Below are 20,580 nucleotides of genomic sequence, written 5' to 3' on the forward strand. Positions count from 1 at the left end.
ATGACAAGGCCGGGAAGTGGTATCGAACATTGAAACCTGAGCAGAAACGAATCATGGCCACTGTCAAAGCCGCTTTCATTGCAGCTTTTGCTAAGCAAGGACCTAAATGGGGACTAGCTTCCCAGTTGCATTCGGCTGAGCGTGAGAGTAGCGAATCCATGAGAGATTTCATCAATCGCCTCAAGCATCTTAACTCGCGATGCCAACCCCATGAACGATTCCGCGATGATCAACTATTGGATCGATTCCTCAATGGAATGAATCACACTGATTTGTATAACAGCTTGATCACCCGAGGGATAACGACTTGGGAAGGTACTGTGGCTGCCATCATAGAATTGGAAGACGACTTAGATACCAAGGAAGCGGCACGAACTTCTAACGACGCTGCTTCAACTAAAACTTCTACAAGTACCTCTTCCACGATAGAGTAATTAGTGGCGTCGTATTTGCAAAAATTGGTAAGGATTGATGTTCCTGCAACTCGAAAAGAGCCTACACGCGAGCTTGTCTTCTGCTCTAATTGCAATGGAAACCACCCCACCTCAGAATGCCCAACCCTTAGACCGGGATACAATTATCCTGGTCCTAGGTATGGGTATGACAACAACTATTACCGCTACAGACCCTCACAACAATACTTCCCCAGAGAGACAACACCCCTTGCTCTCCCAGCTCCCCCAGTGACGTCTCAATCTACGGCTATAGTTCCAGTCCAGCCCCCAAGGCCCTACATCTCGGCTAGACCCTATAGACCATACACACCTTACCCCCCACCTATCTTACCCCCTTAGCCTAAGATAGCACCGGTCAATCAAGTAGCTATTGAGGAAGAACCTGAGATGGAATACGATCTGCAAGAGGGAGAAGAGGAATACGAGGTCTACCCAGAATATTACGTCAATGACCCCGAAGGACCTAAGCATGTCTACCAGGTAGCAGTTATAGGAAGGGGGCAAGCCATGAACAACATTGGAAGGCGTCCACCTTTACAATGTTACAAATGTGGCAAACCTCACAAATATATCGACTGCCCTCAAAAGGTACCACTACAATGCTATGGCTGCGGAGGACCCCATAAATACACTGACTGCCCTAATAGGACTGATATCCCATCGTCGTCAGCCAATCCAAGCCTACCCCTTGCTACTTGCAGTCGTTGTGGAATTGATCATTTAATTCTGCAATGCCCAAACAAGCCACCTGAGGCCCCAGTGATCACACCATTGAATATGATGAGTCGATTGCTCACAACCAACAAGCCCACGGGTACCTCAAGTCTAGATGCTCTAACCAGGTTACAAGCAAAGGCTGATCCGATCTTGGCAAAGAAAGAGAACATAGAAGTGATCGCAAAAGTCGCCAAAAAACAAAATAAGAAAAAGAAATCAAAAAAATAAAAAAAGAAGATCATTGGTACAACAGCGGATCCTGTTACTATTCAAGATGCAAGCAAAGATTCGGATGACCCTTCGTCATCAGAATCTAATCATGAACCCTCAAAGTTAGCTAGTAAATCCGTTGTTGCCATACCCCCGAAAAAACTAAAAACAAACAAACCTGGTGTATACCTCGCACCTGAACAAGAGATTGATAATCTCAAGGGAGCAATCAAGCTAGTGAGTGATACCCAAGCTGCTCTAGAGCTGACCCCCAAGCCCATTATGGATGCTTGGACACTACCCACGAAACTTCATAGACCACCCAAGACTGGTAAGCCCCTTCAGATTCCTAGTGTCATATCTAAGAGATCTAAAGAGGAGCATGACGCCCAATTCGAACGATGGTGCAAGGATATGCTAGCAAACCTCATTCCGGAAGCGGAGCATCATGTAGAAGAAGAACATAAACAAACTGCAGCGCTCCCACCCAACGAGAGCTAAGAAAACAGTAACATTCTTAAGAACGACGTCCCATTAGGGGAAGGGTGGAGTCTATAGGGGCCCTTTAAATTGCCATGGGCTAATCTAGATGATTAACAAAGAGGCAAATGGGAGTTTGCCATGTGGACTGAAATGTTGGGTTTGTAAGAGGCCCAAAAGTAGGGGTCAAACTTGGAAACTTAGGTGTGATCATAGCAAATCAGCTTTTTGCAGGCCTGAATATCCTAGAAAATCTCTTTTTCTCTCAAGTTTTTCCCTCCTTTTTCCAAAATTTAACCTCTTTTACCTCCAGGGTTTTCCCCCCACTTTCCCTCAACTACCTCCTTAGAGAAAAACGTTTTTTCTTCTCTCTCTACTCTCTAAAGCCTTTTCTCTAACTATACCACCAAGATTTGCTCACTCTCTACTCTCTTCCTCTCTCTCTCTCTCTCTCTCCTCAGAGCTTGGAATTAGGGTTTGCCTATCTCAGAGCTCCATGTACACCTTCCTCCCTGCATTCTCCAGCTACACCTTCCTCCCTACATTCTTCCTCTCTCTCACACCATCTCCCTCTCTCCTCAGAGCTTGAAATTAGGATTTGCCCTATCTCAGAGCTCCATTATCTGCATGTACATCTTCCCCCCTGCATTCTCCAGCTAAACCCTTCTCCCTACATTCTTCCTCTCTCTCACACCCTCTCTCTCTCTCTCTCTCTCTCTCTCCTCAGAGCTTGGAATTAGGGTTTGCCCTATCTCAGAGCTCCATTATCTGTAGGTACACCTTCCCTCCTGCATTCTCTAGCTACACCTTCCTACATTCTTCCTCTCTCTCACCCCCTCTCTCCTCAAGTGTGTTATTAGGTTTAGATTTAGGGTTTGTCTCATCTCTCAAACTTAGCATTAGGGTTAGCCATATCTCAGGAGCTCCATCATCTACAAGCTTAGCATTAGGGTTAGCCATATCTCAGGAGATCCATCATCTACATCTTCCCCCAGCTCCACCTTCATCCATACATTCTCCTCTCCCTCTCATTCTTTTTCCTCAAGTTTGTTTGTGAAGCTTTGCATTAGGGTTTGTACTATCTCTGGAGCTCCATCATCTGCAGCTTCATACCTACTCAACCTTCTATCTCTCTCTGTCTCTCTCTATATATATATATGGCTTTACCCAATACACGAAGACCTCGAGCTGCCATCGAGGCTATTAGCAGCAGCAATGTGCTCAACAATGAAGGTGACTGGATAACAGTGGAGTACAAACGCTTCATGTGGGTTACAATGCAGCCAAGCATGAAAGGAGCACATAAGGTCCCTCGACGGCACATTGGTTCACGCCTCCATCACTGGAAAGGGAGAATCCTTGATTTCATGCAAGGAAAGGACGGAAAGCGAATGGCAAAGGTACAACATGTTTACACGCCTGCACTCATCAAGATAGATGATAACAATACAAGGGGATTTCCTGCAAACTGTAAGTCTAATTACTTTCAACTAATCATAGTTGTATGTGATGGCTTTAGCCTTGAATATTATCACATTTGTAACACAAGTTTACTTTTTATTTTGTAGATATTTTTCCATCAGATTTCATTGAATGGGAGCCTCTAGAGTCCTTTACAGGCACATTTGAGGGACTACATGCAGATTATGGGGGGCTTTTATATGCAGGGTACACAGGCTCCGAACTAGCCACTCGAGAAATTTTCTTTTTCAATGCGACATATGTTCTGCCTAGGAGAGGTGGCTGTGGGAAATTGGTGCCTATACAAGCACCAACATTATCTAGCATTGAGTGGCCCCTCCCTGATGGTTTTACTTTGGTGGCATTCAAACGCAAGATTGAGGTGGATGTGCAGGCCGCCATGAAGTGCACATATGGCTCCCACAAGGCCACCATTGGGTGGTTTGTTCCTTTACATGTATTTGTCTACATATTTCGCTCTGTAGAAGCTCATCGCACTCCAACAATGTGGATTTCGAAAGGCGCCGGAGCCCTCAAAAACTTTCTTGCAGATGGGTGGGATACAAAAGTAGTCAACCATCAAGGCGACACCATCAAGTGCTCTGTCATTGCCGAGAAGGTTTCTTCAAGGTATCACATTGCCAAATAGACCTTGTCCATAGTGTTCCCGTACAGAAGATGGAAGCTGACAAGGAGCATTTGGGAGGCGTTGGGACTCGGATATTGTATGTAGGGAGCAGGTAGAGCTTCATGTTTATATACAGGAAGGTGACGTGCGTGAATTTAATGTCAATGATGATTGGCATCTTGGAAATGTAAGGGAATACCTGGCTCTGCGTTTTGGATTAAAGGAAGAGTACTCTTTTGTAATTGAGAATCATTTAGTGCGTAGGAGGAGAGAGAAGTCAATGTTTTGTAAGGATTTCGTATTACCGCGGTACATCACACTTCGGCGTGGGCCGCGCATGTAATCAAGTACCAGATTAAATATAATGTTTTTTGCGTATCCGCAATGAGTAATTTGAAGTTTTTGTTTAATGTCCCAATTAATAAATTTTTTAAGTGTCAAATTGTAAGTGTGGTGATATATAAGTCACTTTCTTTTTATAAGTTTATTTTTAAGATTACTCTCTAGCTCTCTCACTCTCTCTCAATCTCCGATTCTCTATCTCTCTCTCTCTCACGCGCTTCACAGCTATGGCTACTATGTCCACCCTACTTGCAAAACTTGAAGAAGTCAGACTTGCAGCTAGATCTGTGGACTACCTCCCCGTTTTCCAAGGGGAGATTGACATGCAAAGATCGATAGAGCTTCACGGTGAGGCCTTTTCTGAGCTTCTACAGTATACCGAAGCCCATGTGGTACAGTATGTGGTAGAATTGCCAAATTCTACCTCAAGGTGGGTGCCAGTGGACTTTCTCAAGCACCTATACAAGAATGACAAGAACTTTTACCTCAGGTTTTCAAAATTTTGAAAAGGGCTTACAAGCCAGCACCACAGGGTTGTAGATGAAGATATTGTACAAGAGTTTGGTCTTGGCAACATAGGGACGGCGTTCTTGTCATGGGACATGATATTGGCACTCATGCTCCATGAGATGGGACACAAAGGCAAGCAGAAAAAAGCTCCTATCAAAGAGCTTACCCTAGTCCATGAACAGAAAGAAGAGATGGAAAACCTTTCCGAGCAGGCCGAAGCATCACTGGCTTTGATGCTTCTCCAAACGGGTGAACCAATGCAGGAAGATGATCGCATGCTTGAGCCTGAAGAGGTTGAAGAGGAGATCCCTGACATTGAGGTTCTCACCCTCAATCCCATCATGTTAGATGGCAAGGAATTTCTTTTCTTAGACGACATCTCAAAAACAGTGGGCCTTAGAGAGGATGAGGCCCTCTCAACAATCGTTAACACTTCATCCATGCTTGATGAAGGTGAAACCTTTGCCACAGCGCCCTCCCTTGCCATTGACTTTGAAGACCACGAACTAACAAAGTCACTTGAATACATTTCATATGATGCAGTGCGCAAGCAGGAGGAGAATGTAGTGGCGGCACTTGTCGCCATACAAGAAGCAGTGGTAGACCATGATCTACCCGACTCTGCGTTTCAACCAAGCTCAAGCTGGAATGCAACTAAAGTGGACAACTCATCAAGCTTCATCATCGACAATCCTACTTTAAGAGACACTGATGATGCCCATGCGGTACGTTGAATTCTTACACTTCTAATATGTGCATTCTGCTTTGTGTACTTATATATGTAATTCTTGCAGACTGCGCTTGTTATTGACCATTTTGCGACGCGCGCAAGGGCGGGGTTCGAGTTTCTTCAACAGGACGCGATACCTCCTTGTGGTATTATCTCCCTCCTAGATTGGACCCCTCTGTTATAAGAGTATTCCATACAGATTGCACTGAAGAAGCCCGTGGAAAGTTACTGATGTGCAAAGCATTGAGTGGCCTTCTCTGTGACGATCCCATAGCTAGCAATGCCAATAAGTGCATCCTCATTAATAGGGAAGCTGCCTTGTGGGCGTTTGCCGGTAACTATCCCCATGGCCTTCTTGGACATTGTGCACTCTCTCTGGCCCAAGGTATAAATGATCCCCAAGCTATAGCTGATAACCTAGGCAGCAAATCTATACAGGGGTCTTCTAAAATCCCCAAGATGAGTGATCTTCTTGGGGGAAAATGAATTGTACTAGCCCACCAACTTTTGTAACTTTATCGAGAAATAGAACTTCTTTCTTGGTGTTTATTGTACCTCTCAATGTTTTGATCAAGTGATTAAATTTTGTGGTTTTACCATGTTTGTACGGCTTGCAATAGACTGATCTGCAATTGTCAATATTTTTTTGGTCAATTCAAAGGTCAATTCACAGTGCAATAGTGCTCACATAGTGTCCAGAATGTCAAAACAAGCACAAATAACCCTATTTCCCTACGGCGTGATTTTTGGCCTTCTGCAGCCGCCGGCCGGGGGCCAAAAATCGCGCCGTAGGGAAATAGGTCTATTTGCACTCATTTTCACATATCGGACACCGTGGGATGAAATCTGCACTCAATTTGACTTTATATCACCCTCGAGATGCATTCTAATTTATCAAAAAATACAAAATGCATCAGAGTTGTACCAATCTTGCACATTTCATAGGATGAATGAGATAGACACAGTGTTTAAAGTTTCTGGTCAAACCAATCTTGCAACAGACTTGTCGGCAAAGAAAAATATTTTCTGGGTCAAACCAATGGGCAGGTGGACTCATTTTCAGTATAATATTGTTCTCACTGTGTCCAGTATGTGAAAATAATGGCAAATGAGCTCATTTCCCTACGGCGCGATTTTTGGCCTTCTGCAGCCGGTCGGAGGCCAAAAATCGCGCCGTAGGGAAATGAGCTCATTTGCGCTTATTTTCACATACTGCACACAGTGAGAGCAATATTATACTGAAAATGAGATCACCTGCCCATTGGTTTGACCTACAAAAATATTTTTCTTTGCCGACAAGTCTGTTGCAAGATTGGTTTGACCAGAAACTTTAAACACTGTGTCTAGACCCCGTGTGAACAATATGACACTGAATATGACCTAATCTGACCCTCAAAATACATTCAAATTTAACAAAAATATCCTAAATTCACGAGACATTGCAGCAATTAAAAAAAACATTGCACAAGTCAAAGCGTGCACCAGAGAGACACAGTAACATAACCATTATATTCCAAATGTTGATTACATCAGATGTGATTACAAAAGGGTAAAAAAGGGCTGGGTTGTAGGCTTTAATCTCCTCCTGTCCTCCTCAGGCAGTCATCAGTGTGGAGCCGCATAGCAAGCGCCATATCAACAGTCTTTAGAGTAACGTGCTTTGCATGGACATGGCAGAGGACCGAATCTTGGAAAAGCATGACCAAAATTGACTCAGCGGCCTCCTGCAGCGCCCCAAGTGCAGCACCCTGTATGCGATCCACCCTATCACTATACTCTGCCATCACCTCTCTGACAAGACGTGTAAATGGCGCTTTTGCGATAAGTAGCTCAGTGCTTTTCTGATACCTGCGAATTTCTCTTAACGCCACCGTGCCCGGCCTGAACTTGTATTTTCTTTTAGCAGCAGGGGGTGGAGGAGGTTGTGCTCTGCGCTCCCAAGCAGGTGGATCGCGCCTAAACTTCTTTCTGACCTCTTCTCTTCGCAAACCTTCTTCATTCGTTGTCCCTTCAGTTTCCCCTTGTCTTGCCTCCTGTTCTGGTTCTGGATGGGGCCTCTTATTAGGAGGCACTAAGCGCACTGGCTTGGTCTTTCTAGCGCATTGCTTTTGGCGTTGTTTAATGGGGGTTCTCCGGGTCTCCAATTCTCTTTGAAGCTGCTCCAGCAGCAATCCGATTCTCCTCCTCTGCAATGCGTTGCCTCTCAGCCCTATCCTCTTGGCTTTTCCTCTGTTGTTCCTCCCTTTGGGCATCCTCTACCACCCGCTGTTGTCTTGCCATTTCTTCTTCATACGCGTAAAGCCTTGCCTGCTCTTGCAACACCCATTCCTGTTGCTCCATTTCACCTACATTCGTAGGAGGGAAGAAATCTGGGAGGGGGGTGCGTCGTGCCAGCATGGGGTTCGCATGCGCATGTATGTTTTCTGGCAAGATTGGGCCGAGATCTCCAAATATTTGTTGCTCATATTGCGTACCTTGTTGCGACCCCCCAGCTTGTTGGTCCTTTCTTCCTGCATGTTCCCCTTGTCTCTCCGGATGCGAGGAATCCTACTCTTCTTGATGCTCTTGTTGCGCTTGTTGCTTATTCCTTTCCGCATGTTGGTCTTGTGCTTGTTTTTGCCCTTGTCTGTCTGTATGCAATGAGCCTTGTCCTTCCTCTTGTTGCTTCCCTTGTTGCTCTTCCCCTTGCTTCTCCTGTTGCCTATCTTGTTGCTCCTCATGTTCTTGCTCCACACTTCCTTGTTGCTGCTCCATTCTTCGAGCTTCTCGCGCACGAGAAAGACCACGAGAGCGTTGTAGAGCACGGATACGAGCACCGGCGCTACTGTTGGCCGTTGCGATCGCACGTAGCAGGGTGTGTGCTTGGGTAGTGGTGTTCTCTTTCGGCGATTTGCGGGCTGTTTGCTTCGTTCTAGCCATGCAAAATATTTGAATGAGCTCTCTCCCAATGAAAAAGATTATAAATGAACTTTTAAAAGAAGGTTTAATTTATATAGACTTTATAAGTGGATTTAAAAAAAGAATTTAAATAACCTTTTAAATATTAATTTAATCAACCATACCAATCGGAGAGCCATCTTGAGCCACATCGACGTCGTGTGGCGACCCAACCTTGTAACCCCTCTCTTGCGCGTGAGTTGAGGTAAGCTTGGGTGCGTGACGCATTCACTGTCTTCACTATTCTGCGTCGTTGTAGGCAAATATTACCGTGTGAATTTTTGTTTCCCCTACCACCCAAGCTCCTGTAAAACCAATTGAACATTTCGTGCAGGGCATTGCTTTTTGTGGTGCCACCGCCATGACGTGTGTTCTTGAAATAAACAGCCTTGGCCTGGTAATGGGACCGTTCCATACCTTGGGTGCTCCAGAGAGCGAGGGACCCATACTCCTCGAGAAAATATGGTGCATGGGCAAACAATATATGCTGTAAATAAACAAATGAAACTTGGTGACCTTGAATTAATGGCAACAATAGAAATAGCCAAGAAAAAGGGATTACCATGCAATGTGTGATGTGAGTTTCTCCCCAAGCGTCGACCATATCCTTGGTGAATATCTTGATTGCATCTTTCAAGGTATCTTTTTCATCACTGTTGAGTGTGGGTTTCTCCATTAATTTGACCATTTGGTCTAATGATTCCCAAACACGCGCATGTTTCAGGCCAAGTACTGCATCATTACCTCTATATGTGGTTACATCACAAATTTTCTTCCAAATTTCAAACTCTGTGTGGCTTTTTGATTCCGAATGGTTTGACAGGAGATGCCTAGCCTTGGGTCCACCCATGCAAATTTTGGTGGGATTATCTTGTGTCGAACCTGATGTTTTTGTGTCCTTTTTAAGGGAAACTGCTCCACCATGCAATCCCACACATGATAGAATCACTTCCAAAGCGTGTACACATTCTTCCCGTCTTTCTGCAGGCTCCATATTCCAAGCATAATTCACATGCAACTTCAATAGCTTATCAAGGATTCTAAGCCTTGCATGCAATGAGCATACATGGACCCTGCTCAGAGGAATATTTAGAACTGGTTTCCAGTCGTTGTCCTGCTGGTCACGATTAGGTGGTGTAGTCTGATCACAAGACATAATGCCTTGAAACCACTGCATAGACTTCTCGATTGTTGAACTACCTGTAGTGACCTCTAGTTTCTTACCCTTACCCTTGCCCTTGCCCTTCAATTTAGCGTTTGGGTCCACTTTGGTGTGGCTACAATAAATGCAAGGGTACATAGTGTTTGCACCTAGTTTGCAACCTAACATGCATTTCAATGTCTTCAAGTCACCTGCCATGTGCCATTCAACATCAAAGTTTCCAACACCTTCTACATGAAGCTTTTGCCCTACAGTTTGCTCTGAAATTACATCTGGAATGCTTGTGTGATGAAAATACCATGTGAGTGTGTCATGTGTCTCATGTGGGAGCTCAAAGGCTGCTAGCCACCAGATGTTTTTCTCTGATTGAACTCCAAAATACTCTTGTGCTAATTTCTTTTGCCTTCTTGATGTTGATTCCCCATCTTCAACATTATTTTCGGCCTCTAGATCATCGAGAACTTCATTCTCCTCTATATATGTACCTTGTAGAGCTCTGTTCATGAGTGTTAAGCTCACTCGTTCAAGTCGATGACCCTTCACTATCTGGCATTCATCTAGCTTCAAAACAAATATAACTTTACCATCACATTCCTCATGTGTTAGGCCATAATACATGATCATTTCCCTTTGCAGCATCTCAACATCAACATAAACATTGTTGAAGTTGTCGTATTGAAAGCTGTTTGTCTTCGGTAGTGGCAAAGTTTCCAAGACACACCTGAAGCCGCCTAACATGCTTGCAATATTAGAGTTTGCACATTTCTTCGCCATAGTAATGCTGTAAGGGGTTGGAAGCAATGGTCGAAGAAGTCCTTTGTCCCTGAGAGCCACGCTAATCAATTTGTAAATTGCTTCATATCCTTTTCTGCTAACGCCCGCTGCATCGCATATCTCCATCATTCTTCGCGGACTAACCAAATTCTTAAGTTCACCAAAGAATTTCTGACGCAGTAATTCCACCGTCTTCTCATAGGATGGGCCCTGTAGCATATGCAAGATATCCTTGGTCCTGACAATGTGTTTCAATAGACTAGCACGTGCTGTAGCTGCCCCATTGCCGCACCCCATCATTGCATTGGCAAAATTTCTGCATATTCAATTGATATTCTATATTCCTTCCTATAACATTGATAGTATGATGGCAATGCAAGTAACAATAAAATGGAAATAGGTGACCTTGTTGCTCGTAGTCGCCTCTTCCTTGCTCCGCTCCTATTGGCAAGTAGCTCCACGGATTGTCGCTTTCGCTTCCTTGCTTGGTACCCTAGAGGAAGATGTGTGAGGTGATCGATGCGACGCCTCATGTTGCGTGTGGAGTATTGAAGATTGACATAGTTATCTGTGATTCTCAGAAAAGAATTGAAGCGCTCATCGGACTCTTTGCGTTGTGAATCTAGTTGCTTTGTTAGGTCAATAAGCATTTGATTAAGAGTCTTGATTTCCTCTGTATACTTATGTTGGAGCTGATGGAGTGCAGATTCCGCTTCAATCCTTTTTCGGGTCTCATCCAAGATGAGGGAATGCAGTCGAATGCAATAACCCAACAAGCCATTGTAACCATCGCCAATGAATCTGAGGAGCATTGTTATGTTCCTAAACATAGGTGGAGCACCGGAGAGGGGATCCATTGGGTAAAGTGATCCATCTGTCCATAAATCAATTGCTTTGTGACCTTGCATTCGGAGTTGATGCAAAGCTAAAGGGGCATTCTGAGACACTCTTGAACTACGCAATGTAGCATATGCCGCTTCAAGGTCGACATGAAAGCAAAATTTACGTGCCATATTAGTGATGTCTTGATGAGCCATTGATGAAGAAGAAGTAGATACAGTAGAATACAGTAGAATAGTGGTTGGATTGGATGATGGAGAGGAAACTTGCTGAGAAAATGAAATTTTTGAGAGAGAAAGTGGAGGGAAAACACAGATCTTGGAGAGCTCTGTGGAAAAAAGAATGAAGATGAAGGAGATAAGTGAGGGAGGGAAACATAGTTGAGTGAGAGTGGAATCAGTTGTTGCAGGCATTTTAGAGAGAGAGTGTAAAGAGAGAATGCAGATCTGCAGCCACTGGGCAACCTAGGATGGCAAACAGTAAGAGAGAGAGGAGGGAAATGATGGAGGGAGTTGTGGGAGGTGAGAATATGTGAGGGAGATGTGAGAATAAGTTGCAGGGCATTTTAGAGAGAGAGTGTAAAGAGAGAATGCAGATCTGCAGCCACTGTGCAACCTAGGATGGCAAACAGTAAGAGAGAGAGGAGGGAAATGATGGAGGGAGTTGTGGGAGGTGAGAATATGTGAGGGAGATGTGAGAATAAGTTGCAGGGCATTTTAGAGAGAGAGTGTAGAGAGAGAAGATCAGATTTGCACTTTCCTGCAGCCTAGGAGGGAAAAAAGTAAGAAAGAAGAGAATAGAATTTGAAATTCAAATTTCAAGAAAGAGGGAAGTGGAATTACCATAGTAAAATCTTGTAAAATCTCCAAGCCCTTTTAGAAAAAGAAATATAAAAAAAGGTTTTTTATAGGCACCTCTAGGCTACATGCCCCACAATTTCCCCTTGGTCAAAGCATGATTAGTATTTTAAGTAATTCCTTAAACTGCCAAATAAAAGGGCCCCTATAGACTCCACCCTTCCCCTAATGAAGATCTCTGGGAAATGCCCTTTCCACCCCAGACACTCTCTGAAGGTCGTAGTATGGATGGCGCTCAATTGAACGTTTAGAAGTTAATGACCTTCTTAGGCATGCCAACTGCGACTACTATGCTTGTAAAGCTTAAAGGTGATCCGAAATTGGCGGAAACCTTGAGATCTTTCCTAAACGATGATCTCGCCGTAAATCTTGAGAGTTTACAAGAAGCTCCACATGAACCCCCACCCCCATGAGACTCCACTCTAGATCTAATCTGCCCAAGCACTGCCCAAGCACCCTGCGCCAATCAATGGTGAATCCAAGTCCTTGTTTCGACTCCGTGTCAATGTACTTGGTGATTACTTTGAGGGGGATGCTTCAAATGCTGTGTTACCCATTATTTGCGAAGGCAATAGTGTATTAGCAGTGCTTGATGGCAGAGCGGGTGTTAGCAAAGTTACCAAACGCTGTTGGGAAAGAATGTCTTGTCCCTCCATGGAAGTAGCCAATCTCACAGTCAAGCTAGCCAATGGCAGCTTGATTAAAGCCCTGGGCTTGCTTAGAGAATTCAAAATCAAAGTCTTAGACCATTACGTCCACCATACATTTGTAGTTATGGACTTTGACGACAAACCCAGCTCTTTTGAAATGATCCTAGGTTGAGCATTCATGCGAGAGCACAACATGGTCCATGATTGGTCTCGAAATCATGTTTACCTGACCTTGGAAGGTGAGAATGTACGAATAGATCTGAAATCTGGAAAATCTTACCCTATGGCTCACGGATTCTTTCGCGAGAATTCCGACACAACAGTGTTTTCAGACTCGGAAGCGAACACATCTCTCAACTATTGCAGAACCTGTAAAAAAGAGACTGACCCTAACAATAAGGATTACGTTCAAGACTACGGTGGATGAAAATTGGTATCATCTTCTAGCCACAGTAGATGCATGGGGTAAACGAGGAATCACATGTGTTACAGCACAAGGAATACCCATTCCTAAGATTGTACCCTTAAATACGCTATGTGTTGCCCACGATTCAAGTGGATCAGAAACCAATTCTAGTTCGAGTGACCATAGTTGACCATAGTCCTAGAAATAACGCTAAGCCAAAATCCACAAGATCCAACAATTCCTTTAGAGCTTGGCGAAAAAAATAATAAAAAATAGCCTACCTACATCAGAAACTCATTGAATGTGATACCACTGCACAATGGCTACAATATGTTGGCACCTTTGATGCGAATCGAAAGATGATAGACAATTGGGGGGAGGAAATGCGACACTTAATGCAAGAAGGCAAACCCCCTAGCGCTGACTTGAACAAGGTTGAAGTACCAAAGAAACCCAAGCCTAGTAAATCATCGCGTAGGAGGAAGAATCGTGAAGCGCTGAAAGATGAACGACAAGCTAAAAAAGAGCTACAGCAAAAACAACACCCATAACCTAGTATGGACTTACATCCTGCTCCCGACAGGTTTAAAGCTTTTGTTGTTGGGGAAAGGCATCTCATCTTTGACAAAGCTCAAAGGGAACCATCTGTGGGAAACACAAAGGGCTACGATGGTCTAGCGGAAGTTAAAGAAGTTGATTTAGCCCAGGACGAAGAAGACCCTAAACCAGTCTTCATTGCCACAGACTTAACCCATCTTGAAGAGCAAGAATTGGTAGACTTGCTACGTGAGTTTCGGGATTGCTTTGCATGGACCTACAGGATATGCCTGGAATTCCTCGAGAGGTTTGTGAGCATACGATACCAATGAAGCCTGATGCAAAACCTATCTACCAGAGACCCTATCCCATGAACCCCAAATATGCCTCCCAGGTCCAAGAGGAGATCAATAAACTCATTGAATGCGGATTTATCTATGAGATTGAACATCCTACTTGGGTGTCGCCCTTTGTGGTGGTACCTAAGAAGAATGGAAAGCTCAGAGTCTGCATAGACTTAAAGAAGGTAAATGCTGCAACATGTAGAGACCACTACCCTCTCCCATTTAGCGAGCATGTACTCAAAAGAGTTGCAGGAAAGCAAGCTTATAGCTTTCTGGATGGATACTCCGGCTACAATCAAATCTCGATTGCAGAGGAGGACCGACCAAAAACAGCCTTCATCACTGAGTATGGAGTGTTTGCATTCAAAAGGATGCCATTCGGCTTGACCAACGCTCCTGCTAAATTTCAACGAGTAATGAATCATGCATTCAAGGAATTCTTGTGCCTCTTCCTAGAGGTATTCTTGGACGATTTATGCGTGCATTCATCCTGGGAAAAACACTTAGAGTGTCTGCACAAGGTCTTTGAAAAATGTCGCTATTATCGCATTTCTTTGAATCCCCATAAATGCCAATTCTGGGTAAAACATGGTGTGATCTTAGGTCATATTGTGTCAAAGAATGGGATATCCACTGATGAAGGTAAGGTTAAATTGATTCTTGAATTATCACCCCCTACCAACTTCAAAGGAGTACAACGATTCATGGGGCATGTGGGCTATTATCGCCGATTCATACTATTTTTTGCTCAGATGGCTCGTCCCTTGTACAAGCTACTGATTGAATTTATATGGACCGAGAAATGCCAAGAATCTTACGAGTTACTCAAGAAAGCTCTAGCATCCGCACCTATCTTGAAATCACCTAACGGGGACATCACATTTCATGTGCATATCGATGCATCCAATTTTGCAATTGGGTGTGTACTAGACTATCTCATTAGCTTTGCTAGCCGACAGCTTAATGACGCCGAAATAAACTACACTACCATGAAACAAGAATGTTTAGCTATGGTGTATGCTGTGAAGAAATTCCGGCATTATCTTCTAGCTAACCAGTTTGTATTTTATGTAGATCATCGGGGCATTACTTTATTTGGTCAACAAACCCTGTGCTACAGGACGCATCACTAGGTGGGTGTTAATACTTTTAGAGTTTGACTTCACCGTAGTGGTACGGCCTGGTAAAAAACATCTAATGGCCGATCATATGTCAAGGATTCCTAACGGGGAACCACCAAGTGGAATAGATGATGATCTCGCGGACGCCACCTTATTTCTTGTCGACTCTATTCCCCAATGGAGTGAAGATATTGTGGATGTCCTAGCACATGTTTGGCCAACATTAAAAGTCTAGATAAGCAGAAGGCTAGACAACTCATCAAGCAAAGTGCCGACTATCAACTCATTGCAGGACAACTCTACAAGAGAGGTAAGGATGATATTCTAAGACGTTTTCCTAGGGAGGATGAAACCTTACAAATCATGGAAGAAGCCCACCAAGGAGTAGGTGGAGGTCACTTTGCTGCAGACATCACTGCACACAAAATCATGCTTACGGGCTATTGGTGGCCCACCTTATTCAAGGATTGTGCATTGTTTGTCCGAGGTTGTGACGAATGTCAAAGATGTTTAAAACCTGGCAAGCAAGATACATGCCGCTACACCCAGTAGCTGTAAACAAACCATTTGAAAAATGGGGTTTTGATTTTATTGGGTCTATTAGTCCAGCTGCACGTCGATCTCATGCCAGGTACATAATAACCGCAACTGATTATGTCACAAAATGGGCGGAAGCCAAGGCGGTCAGGAAAGCTGATGCTCTTGCCACTGCTAGATTCATGTATGAAGACATAATCACTCGATTTGGTTGTCCCTTAGAGATCATAAGTGACCAGGGCACGCATTTCATCAATGAAATAGAAATATTGACTGCCAAGTTTATGATCTCTCATAGGAAATCATCTCCATATTACCCTAGAGCAAATGGATAAGCCGAAAGTACTAATAAGATATTAGTCTCCATTCTGACAAAAACAGTGGAGTACTAAAAGATCTGATTGGGAAACAAAGCTGTCAGCAGCTTTGTGGGCCTATCGGACATCCTACAAAGTAGCCACTGGATGCACCCCATTCAAGTTGGTCTACGGGTTAGAAGCTGTTATGCCATGGGAATTCTTAGTGCCTAGTTTACGAATAGCAACAGCCGAGAAATGGGACGGTCATGAACTTTCTGATCGTATCCAGATCCTCGAGCGTCTTGAGGAAGAAAGGCATTATGTGCTTCAAGGATTAATCACAGAAAAGCAACGTCGAAAACAGTGGTTTGACAGCCAACTGAAGGACAAAAACACCCATGAGGGGGATATGGTCCTCTTGTTTGGTGTAAGAGACAAAAAGCGAAAACTTAAATACACCGGCATGGGTCCCTTTCGGGTCTGTGAGATCACTCCCCAGGGCACTATTAGAGTGGAAACATTGGATGGTATAGAGACCGTCGGATTTCTCAATGGTAGCAAGTTTAAACGCTACTATGACTCCTTGACCATTGAGACAATCCAGGTAGCTCTCGGGATAAACAAGCTGCGAAAGAGAAGGAGATGAAACACATCCAAGATGCAATCAAGGAAGGAAAGGAACGCGAAGCCAAGCTCAAAATGAAACGAAATGTGAATGTGTGGACATATGATGTCTTCACATGCGAAAACCAGGAAGGTGACGGCCTCGCTCCCTTAAGAACTCAAATCGAAGTAGAAGGCAGTACTGGTAAAGTATTGTATAATGCCTTAGTTGATACGGCGGGTGCTAGCCATAACCTCATATCCTTTGAAGCATGGAATCAATTGGGAAGGCCTGCCTTGACCAGTTCCAATATCAAAGTGAAGGGCGTGAATGGGCATCTCTCTTATATCGTTGGTATTTTAAATACTAGTGTCCACTTTACTAATGGCCACATGGAAGTTTCCTTCTTAATAATGCCCGCAGGAGAATTATTGAAAAATGTGTTGCTAGGGCGAACTTGAATGTTTGCTACAAAGTGCCAAATTGATTGGGAATCAAACTCAATCGAGATGGTAATACCTACATGCCCTACAGTTTCACTCTGCACGCACTGTATACACGACGCATTGAGGATAACATCTCCGCCAACGTTCCCTCCGCAAACACTAACCACTACTAACACCCCTCATACACCACTACTAACACTAACAACCCAGCCAACCATCAAATGGGTATGGGTCCCCAAGGTCCAATCCCCCATCACGGAAATGATCCCTAAGGTTCACAGAAAACCCAACCAACCACGCCGACGATGGGTTGCAAAAGCTTTGCTTAAAGCATAAGGCTTTTATCAAGAAAATCAGTTTATTTGGATCCCCAAGGATCAATCTAACTGTAGCAACCCTTGCCAAACCATGCCTAAACCAAGTGAACCCACCAATGACAAGGGTAAAGGCCCCCTAAGGTCTCCACCCACGCCTTCTCCCACACGCCCCCCACAAGGTTCTCAAAAGTTCTACGTGACAGCCTTCGAAAAGGGGGAATCATCAACGACAAACTGCGCTAGTGAAGGAGAAGAGGTGTTGCTCTTTCCACCTCCTCAACCCCGTACCCAACCTCTACAAGGGAAACCCATTACGCACCAACAACAAGAGCGACCTAGGGGACTCGTCTCACCAATAAATGGGCTGTTCCACAGCCACATTCGAATACCTCAATGGTGGCTTTCTAGGTTCCCCAAGCTCCAAGCTCCAAACTCCACCGCTGCAAATACACCACCCATGCAATCAAGGGGCAACACCATTTCAGTATTTGTTGCCGAAGCGGAACCAGAAGAGGATTTACTCGATAACTTCAAGAATTGGGTCACATATGAAGAAGAGCATGCAGACGACCTACTTAAAGTCTTCAAGCACTGGATCCCCTATGAAGAAGAATAGGCTGAATGGGAACATATCTTTTTTCAACAATATTTGCCCCAGCTACCACAAGAGATTAGACTCAGGGTCAAAATGACGTTCGCCATGACACTCGGCGTCCCATTCGGATTATCCCATGCTCCTCCGAAGTTCAAGCGAAATCTAGCTATGGTCTACAGGTCAATGATTAGGAGACAGGGAAACTAAAAGAATAATAAAAAATAATAAAAAATTAACAAAAAATAAAGCTGCTTACGAAAATCCCCCAGGGCGTGAGCAGTCCTTGGTGTGTGAAAATCTAAATCATGGACACGCCCAAGGGGAAAGACTCGTAAGAACCCAAAAAGACACGAGCTCTCAAATAATTCTGGGCTAAATAATCTACGTTTTCTTTATTTTCTTTCTTTCTTTATGCACTAATAATACTTTATCTATACATAAATAATCACTTCACCACATCCCTCCACAAGGTGTTGGTTTTGCATTCCTAGCATGCTTACATCACTCTTCAGTCTTGACAGAACTCAAAATGGCTGCTGCTATACTGGACACCAAGCTCCCCGGATACCTATCCTTCCCATCAAAGAGCTGAAGGACATTGGTGGCCACTTTCTTATTGGAAGGATAACTCCATTCAATGGAAAAGTGCTCACAATGTGTGTCTACACCACCAAGACATACGATCTGCTTAAATCCGACTTGTATAAAGCAAATCTACACAAAGTGGGTCTAGGAGACTTGTTGCTGGACAAACGCTTATCAGCTCATATGCGTATCTTCGATTTCCTTATGGCATGGACCATAGTGGATCACACTCAAAGGGTGTCTCAAACAACATTAGGTTACATGCTCCAGGGAAAACCATGCTTCCCCTTCATCTACTCAACACTCTTAACCCAAGTGAAGAAGCAGGGTGTTATACTTCGCAATCCTCAGCTTCTAACCAAAATTCTTTATACAGGAGCTCAATTGCCAAAATGCCCAGTTCAGAAACGGCAACATTAGCAAGCTTATGCAAACAGCTTGCCCAAGTCAACGGAGTACCAGGGACATCCCCAAATGTCTTGACCCTCGCCAGGACTGACATACCTGACACAGACAAAGGGAAAGCACAAGCATCTACGGAACCAAACCTTGGGCAGGCTTTCAATGTGGCTACTACCTTAGAGTCTCAAAAAACTCAATCGCAGGTGCAATATGAAAACACAAATCAAACAACAGGTGCCCTGACAAATAGGAAAAGACATCTTGAAGAGGTTTTTGCCTTTCTGAACACAAGCTGCAGCAAACAGGGTTAGGAACTAGTGTCCACGGAGCCCCTGCTCTAGATATCATTGAGTATACACCTGCCCAGCTGACAATCGCCTTCAGCAAGCAGATAAAGCAAAGGAGGATCTCCAGCAAGCTCTGGCAGAAGCCCAAGGCAAATACCATGAAGCTTTGCGTCAAACTACAATGCTTCAAGAACAATGGGACCATGACAAGGAGGAGTATGATGCGCTTGTAAAACAATGCAAAGCATATGAGACTACAATCAAAGAGGTTCTACATCGAGAGGAGGCGATGAATAAAAAAATTGACCAAGTGACCAAGAAGGCCCACTCCTACCACAAACAACTTCAATCTTATGAGTCACAGATCAATGCCATGAGACAGGACATTCAAATCAAAGATCAACAGATAAACCGTCTCAAGCAGCTCCCTTCGGATCACATTGCTCAAACTTTGACAACAATAGATCGACAGTTCTCTTCACATCATTGGGAACAACAGGTCAACTCTTGTGGGAGCCCAAGAAAGTTTTAGAAACTTTGGCGTTGGTACAAGGCAATGTGGCATCAGCTATGATGAAGTATGCTGTCAATATCAAGGACTTAACAACACAAGGATGCCAGGAGCTGCTAGCCCATGGCAAGGTGACAAGTCTTGATTTCATCACTTTCTTGGCATTGGCAAAGCAAATCAATGTGCTAGAGTGGAGTTTCCTTGTAGATCACTCCACCTTCCTCATTGTACGACGGTGTCTCCGTGCGTGGTGTACACTCATGGAGCATTCTGAAGATTTCACAGAAGAGGATGAGGAGATGATCACGTTAGAGCTAGTCCAGGTTGCTCTACCTGCCCAAATTGCCTTCAAAGATAAATATGCCGAAAACTGGAAAATCATGGTGGCATTAAAAGGAAGGATCCAGGCAATCCGGCTACGGATGTTAAAGCAGGATGTGGCGACATATCATGCAAATGGGTTATGTCATCTCTTCTCATGCGTCTACAGCGAGCCCACTGAAGCGAGCCCACTGAAGCGAGCCCAACACAATCCCATAGAAGAGCTCCTAATGACAGAAGCGACAATTCAATATCCTGTTGCTGAAGATGTAAGCGATGATGAAGTTTACCAAGCTTTCAAATGCTTGCCACTTCCAGGAGAAGAGCCCATCATCTACATTCAAGATGATGATAAAGGTGATGATGATGACAATCAAGGTGGCGGAAAGGGTAAAGGAAAAAAGGCTGATCAAGATGCTAAGGAGGATCAAACTGGAACCAAAGATAAAAGTCTTCCCCCCAAAGGCAACATTTCCCCTTCAGCACCAACACCCCCTTCAAGTGGATCTGGGAAA

At 44.1% G+C, this 20,580-nt stretch overlaps 4 protein-coding genes across 5 annotated transcripts; 2 read left to right on the forward strand and 2 right to left on the reverse strand.

The window, feature by feature from the left end:
* The first annotated feature begins 2,388 nt into the window (after window positions 1-2,388).
* Window positions 2,389-4,299, forward strand: LOC147613489 (uncharacterized). The gene is made up of 2 exons (XM_086781176.1): window positions 2,389-3,332; window positions 3,431-4,299. Exons 1-2 carry the CDS (start codon window positions 3,020-3,022, stop codon window positions 3,970-3,972), a joined length of 855 nt encoding a protein of 284 aa, XP_086637302.1. The 5' UTR covers window positions 2,389-3,019; the 3' UTR covers window positions 3,973-4,299.
* Window positions 4,300-4,520: 221 nt separating this feature from the next.
* LOC147613490 (uncharacterized) lies at window positions 4,521-6,082 on the forward strand. 2 transcript variants are annotated; one of them, XM_086781178.1, is made up of 3 exons: window positions 4,521-5,256; window positions 5,347-5,528; window positions 5,598-6,082. In XM_086781178.1, the coding sequence occupies exons 1-3, from the start codon at window positions 4,896-4,898 to the stop codon at window positions 5,715-5,717; spliced, it is 663 nt and encodes a 220-aa protein (XP_086637304.1). In that variant the 5' UTR covers window positions 4,521-4,895; the 3' UTR covers window positions 5,718-6,082. The 2 variants fall into 2 exon arrangements, with proteins under 2 accessions (XP_086637304.1, XP_086637303.1); XM_086781177.1 differs by having other exon boundaries at window positions 4,521-5,528.
* Window positions 6,083-7,088: 1,006 nt separating this feature from the next.
* On the reverse strand, window positions 7,089-8,433 carry LOC147613491 (uncharacterized). The gene has a single exon (XM_086781180.1). The coding sequence runs from the start codon at window positions 7,783-7,785 to the stop codon at window positions 7,108-7,110; it is 678 nt and encodes a 225-aa protein (XP_086637306.1). The 5' UTR covers window positions 7,786-8,433; the 3' UTR covers window positions 7,089-7,107.
* Window positions 8,434-8,585: 152 nt separating this feature from the next.
* On the reverse strand, window positions 8,586-11,653 carry LOC147613492 (uncharacterized). Its single transcript, XM_086781145.1, has 2 exons — window positions 10,812-11,653; window positions 8,586-10,722 (listed from the first exon to the last, which is right to left on the reverse strand). Exons 1-2 carry the CDS (start codon window positions 11,441-11,443, stop codon window positions 8,586-8,588), a joined length of 2,769 nt encoding a protein of 922 aa, XP_086637271.1. The 5' UTR covers window positions 11,444-11,653.
* Window positions 11,654-20,580: the final 8,927 nt, after the last annotated feature.

This window comes from Cibotium barometz, chromosome 43 (assembly GCF_041138505.1).
Source record: "Cibotium barometz isolate CiBa-2024 chromosome 43, ASM4113850v1, whole genome shotgun sequence".
Lineage (NCBI taxonomy): Eukaryota > Viridiplantae > Streptophyta > Polypodiopsida > Cyatheales > Cibotiaceae > Cibotium > Cibotium barometz.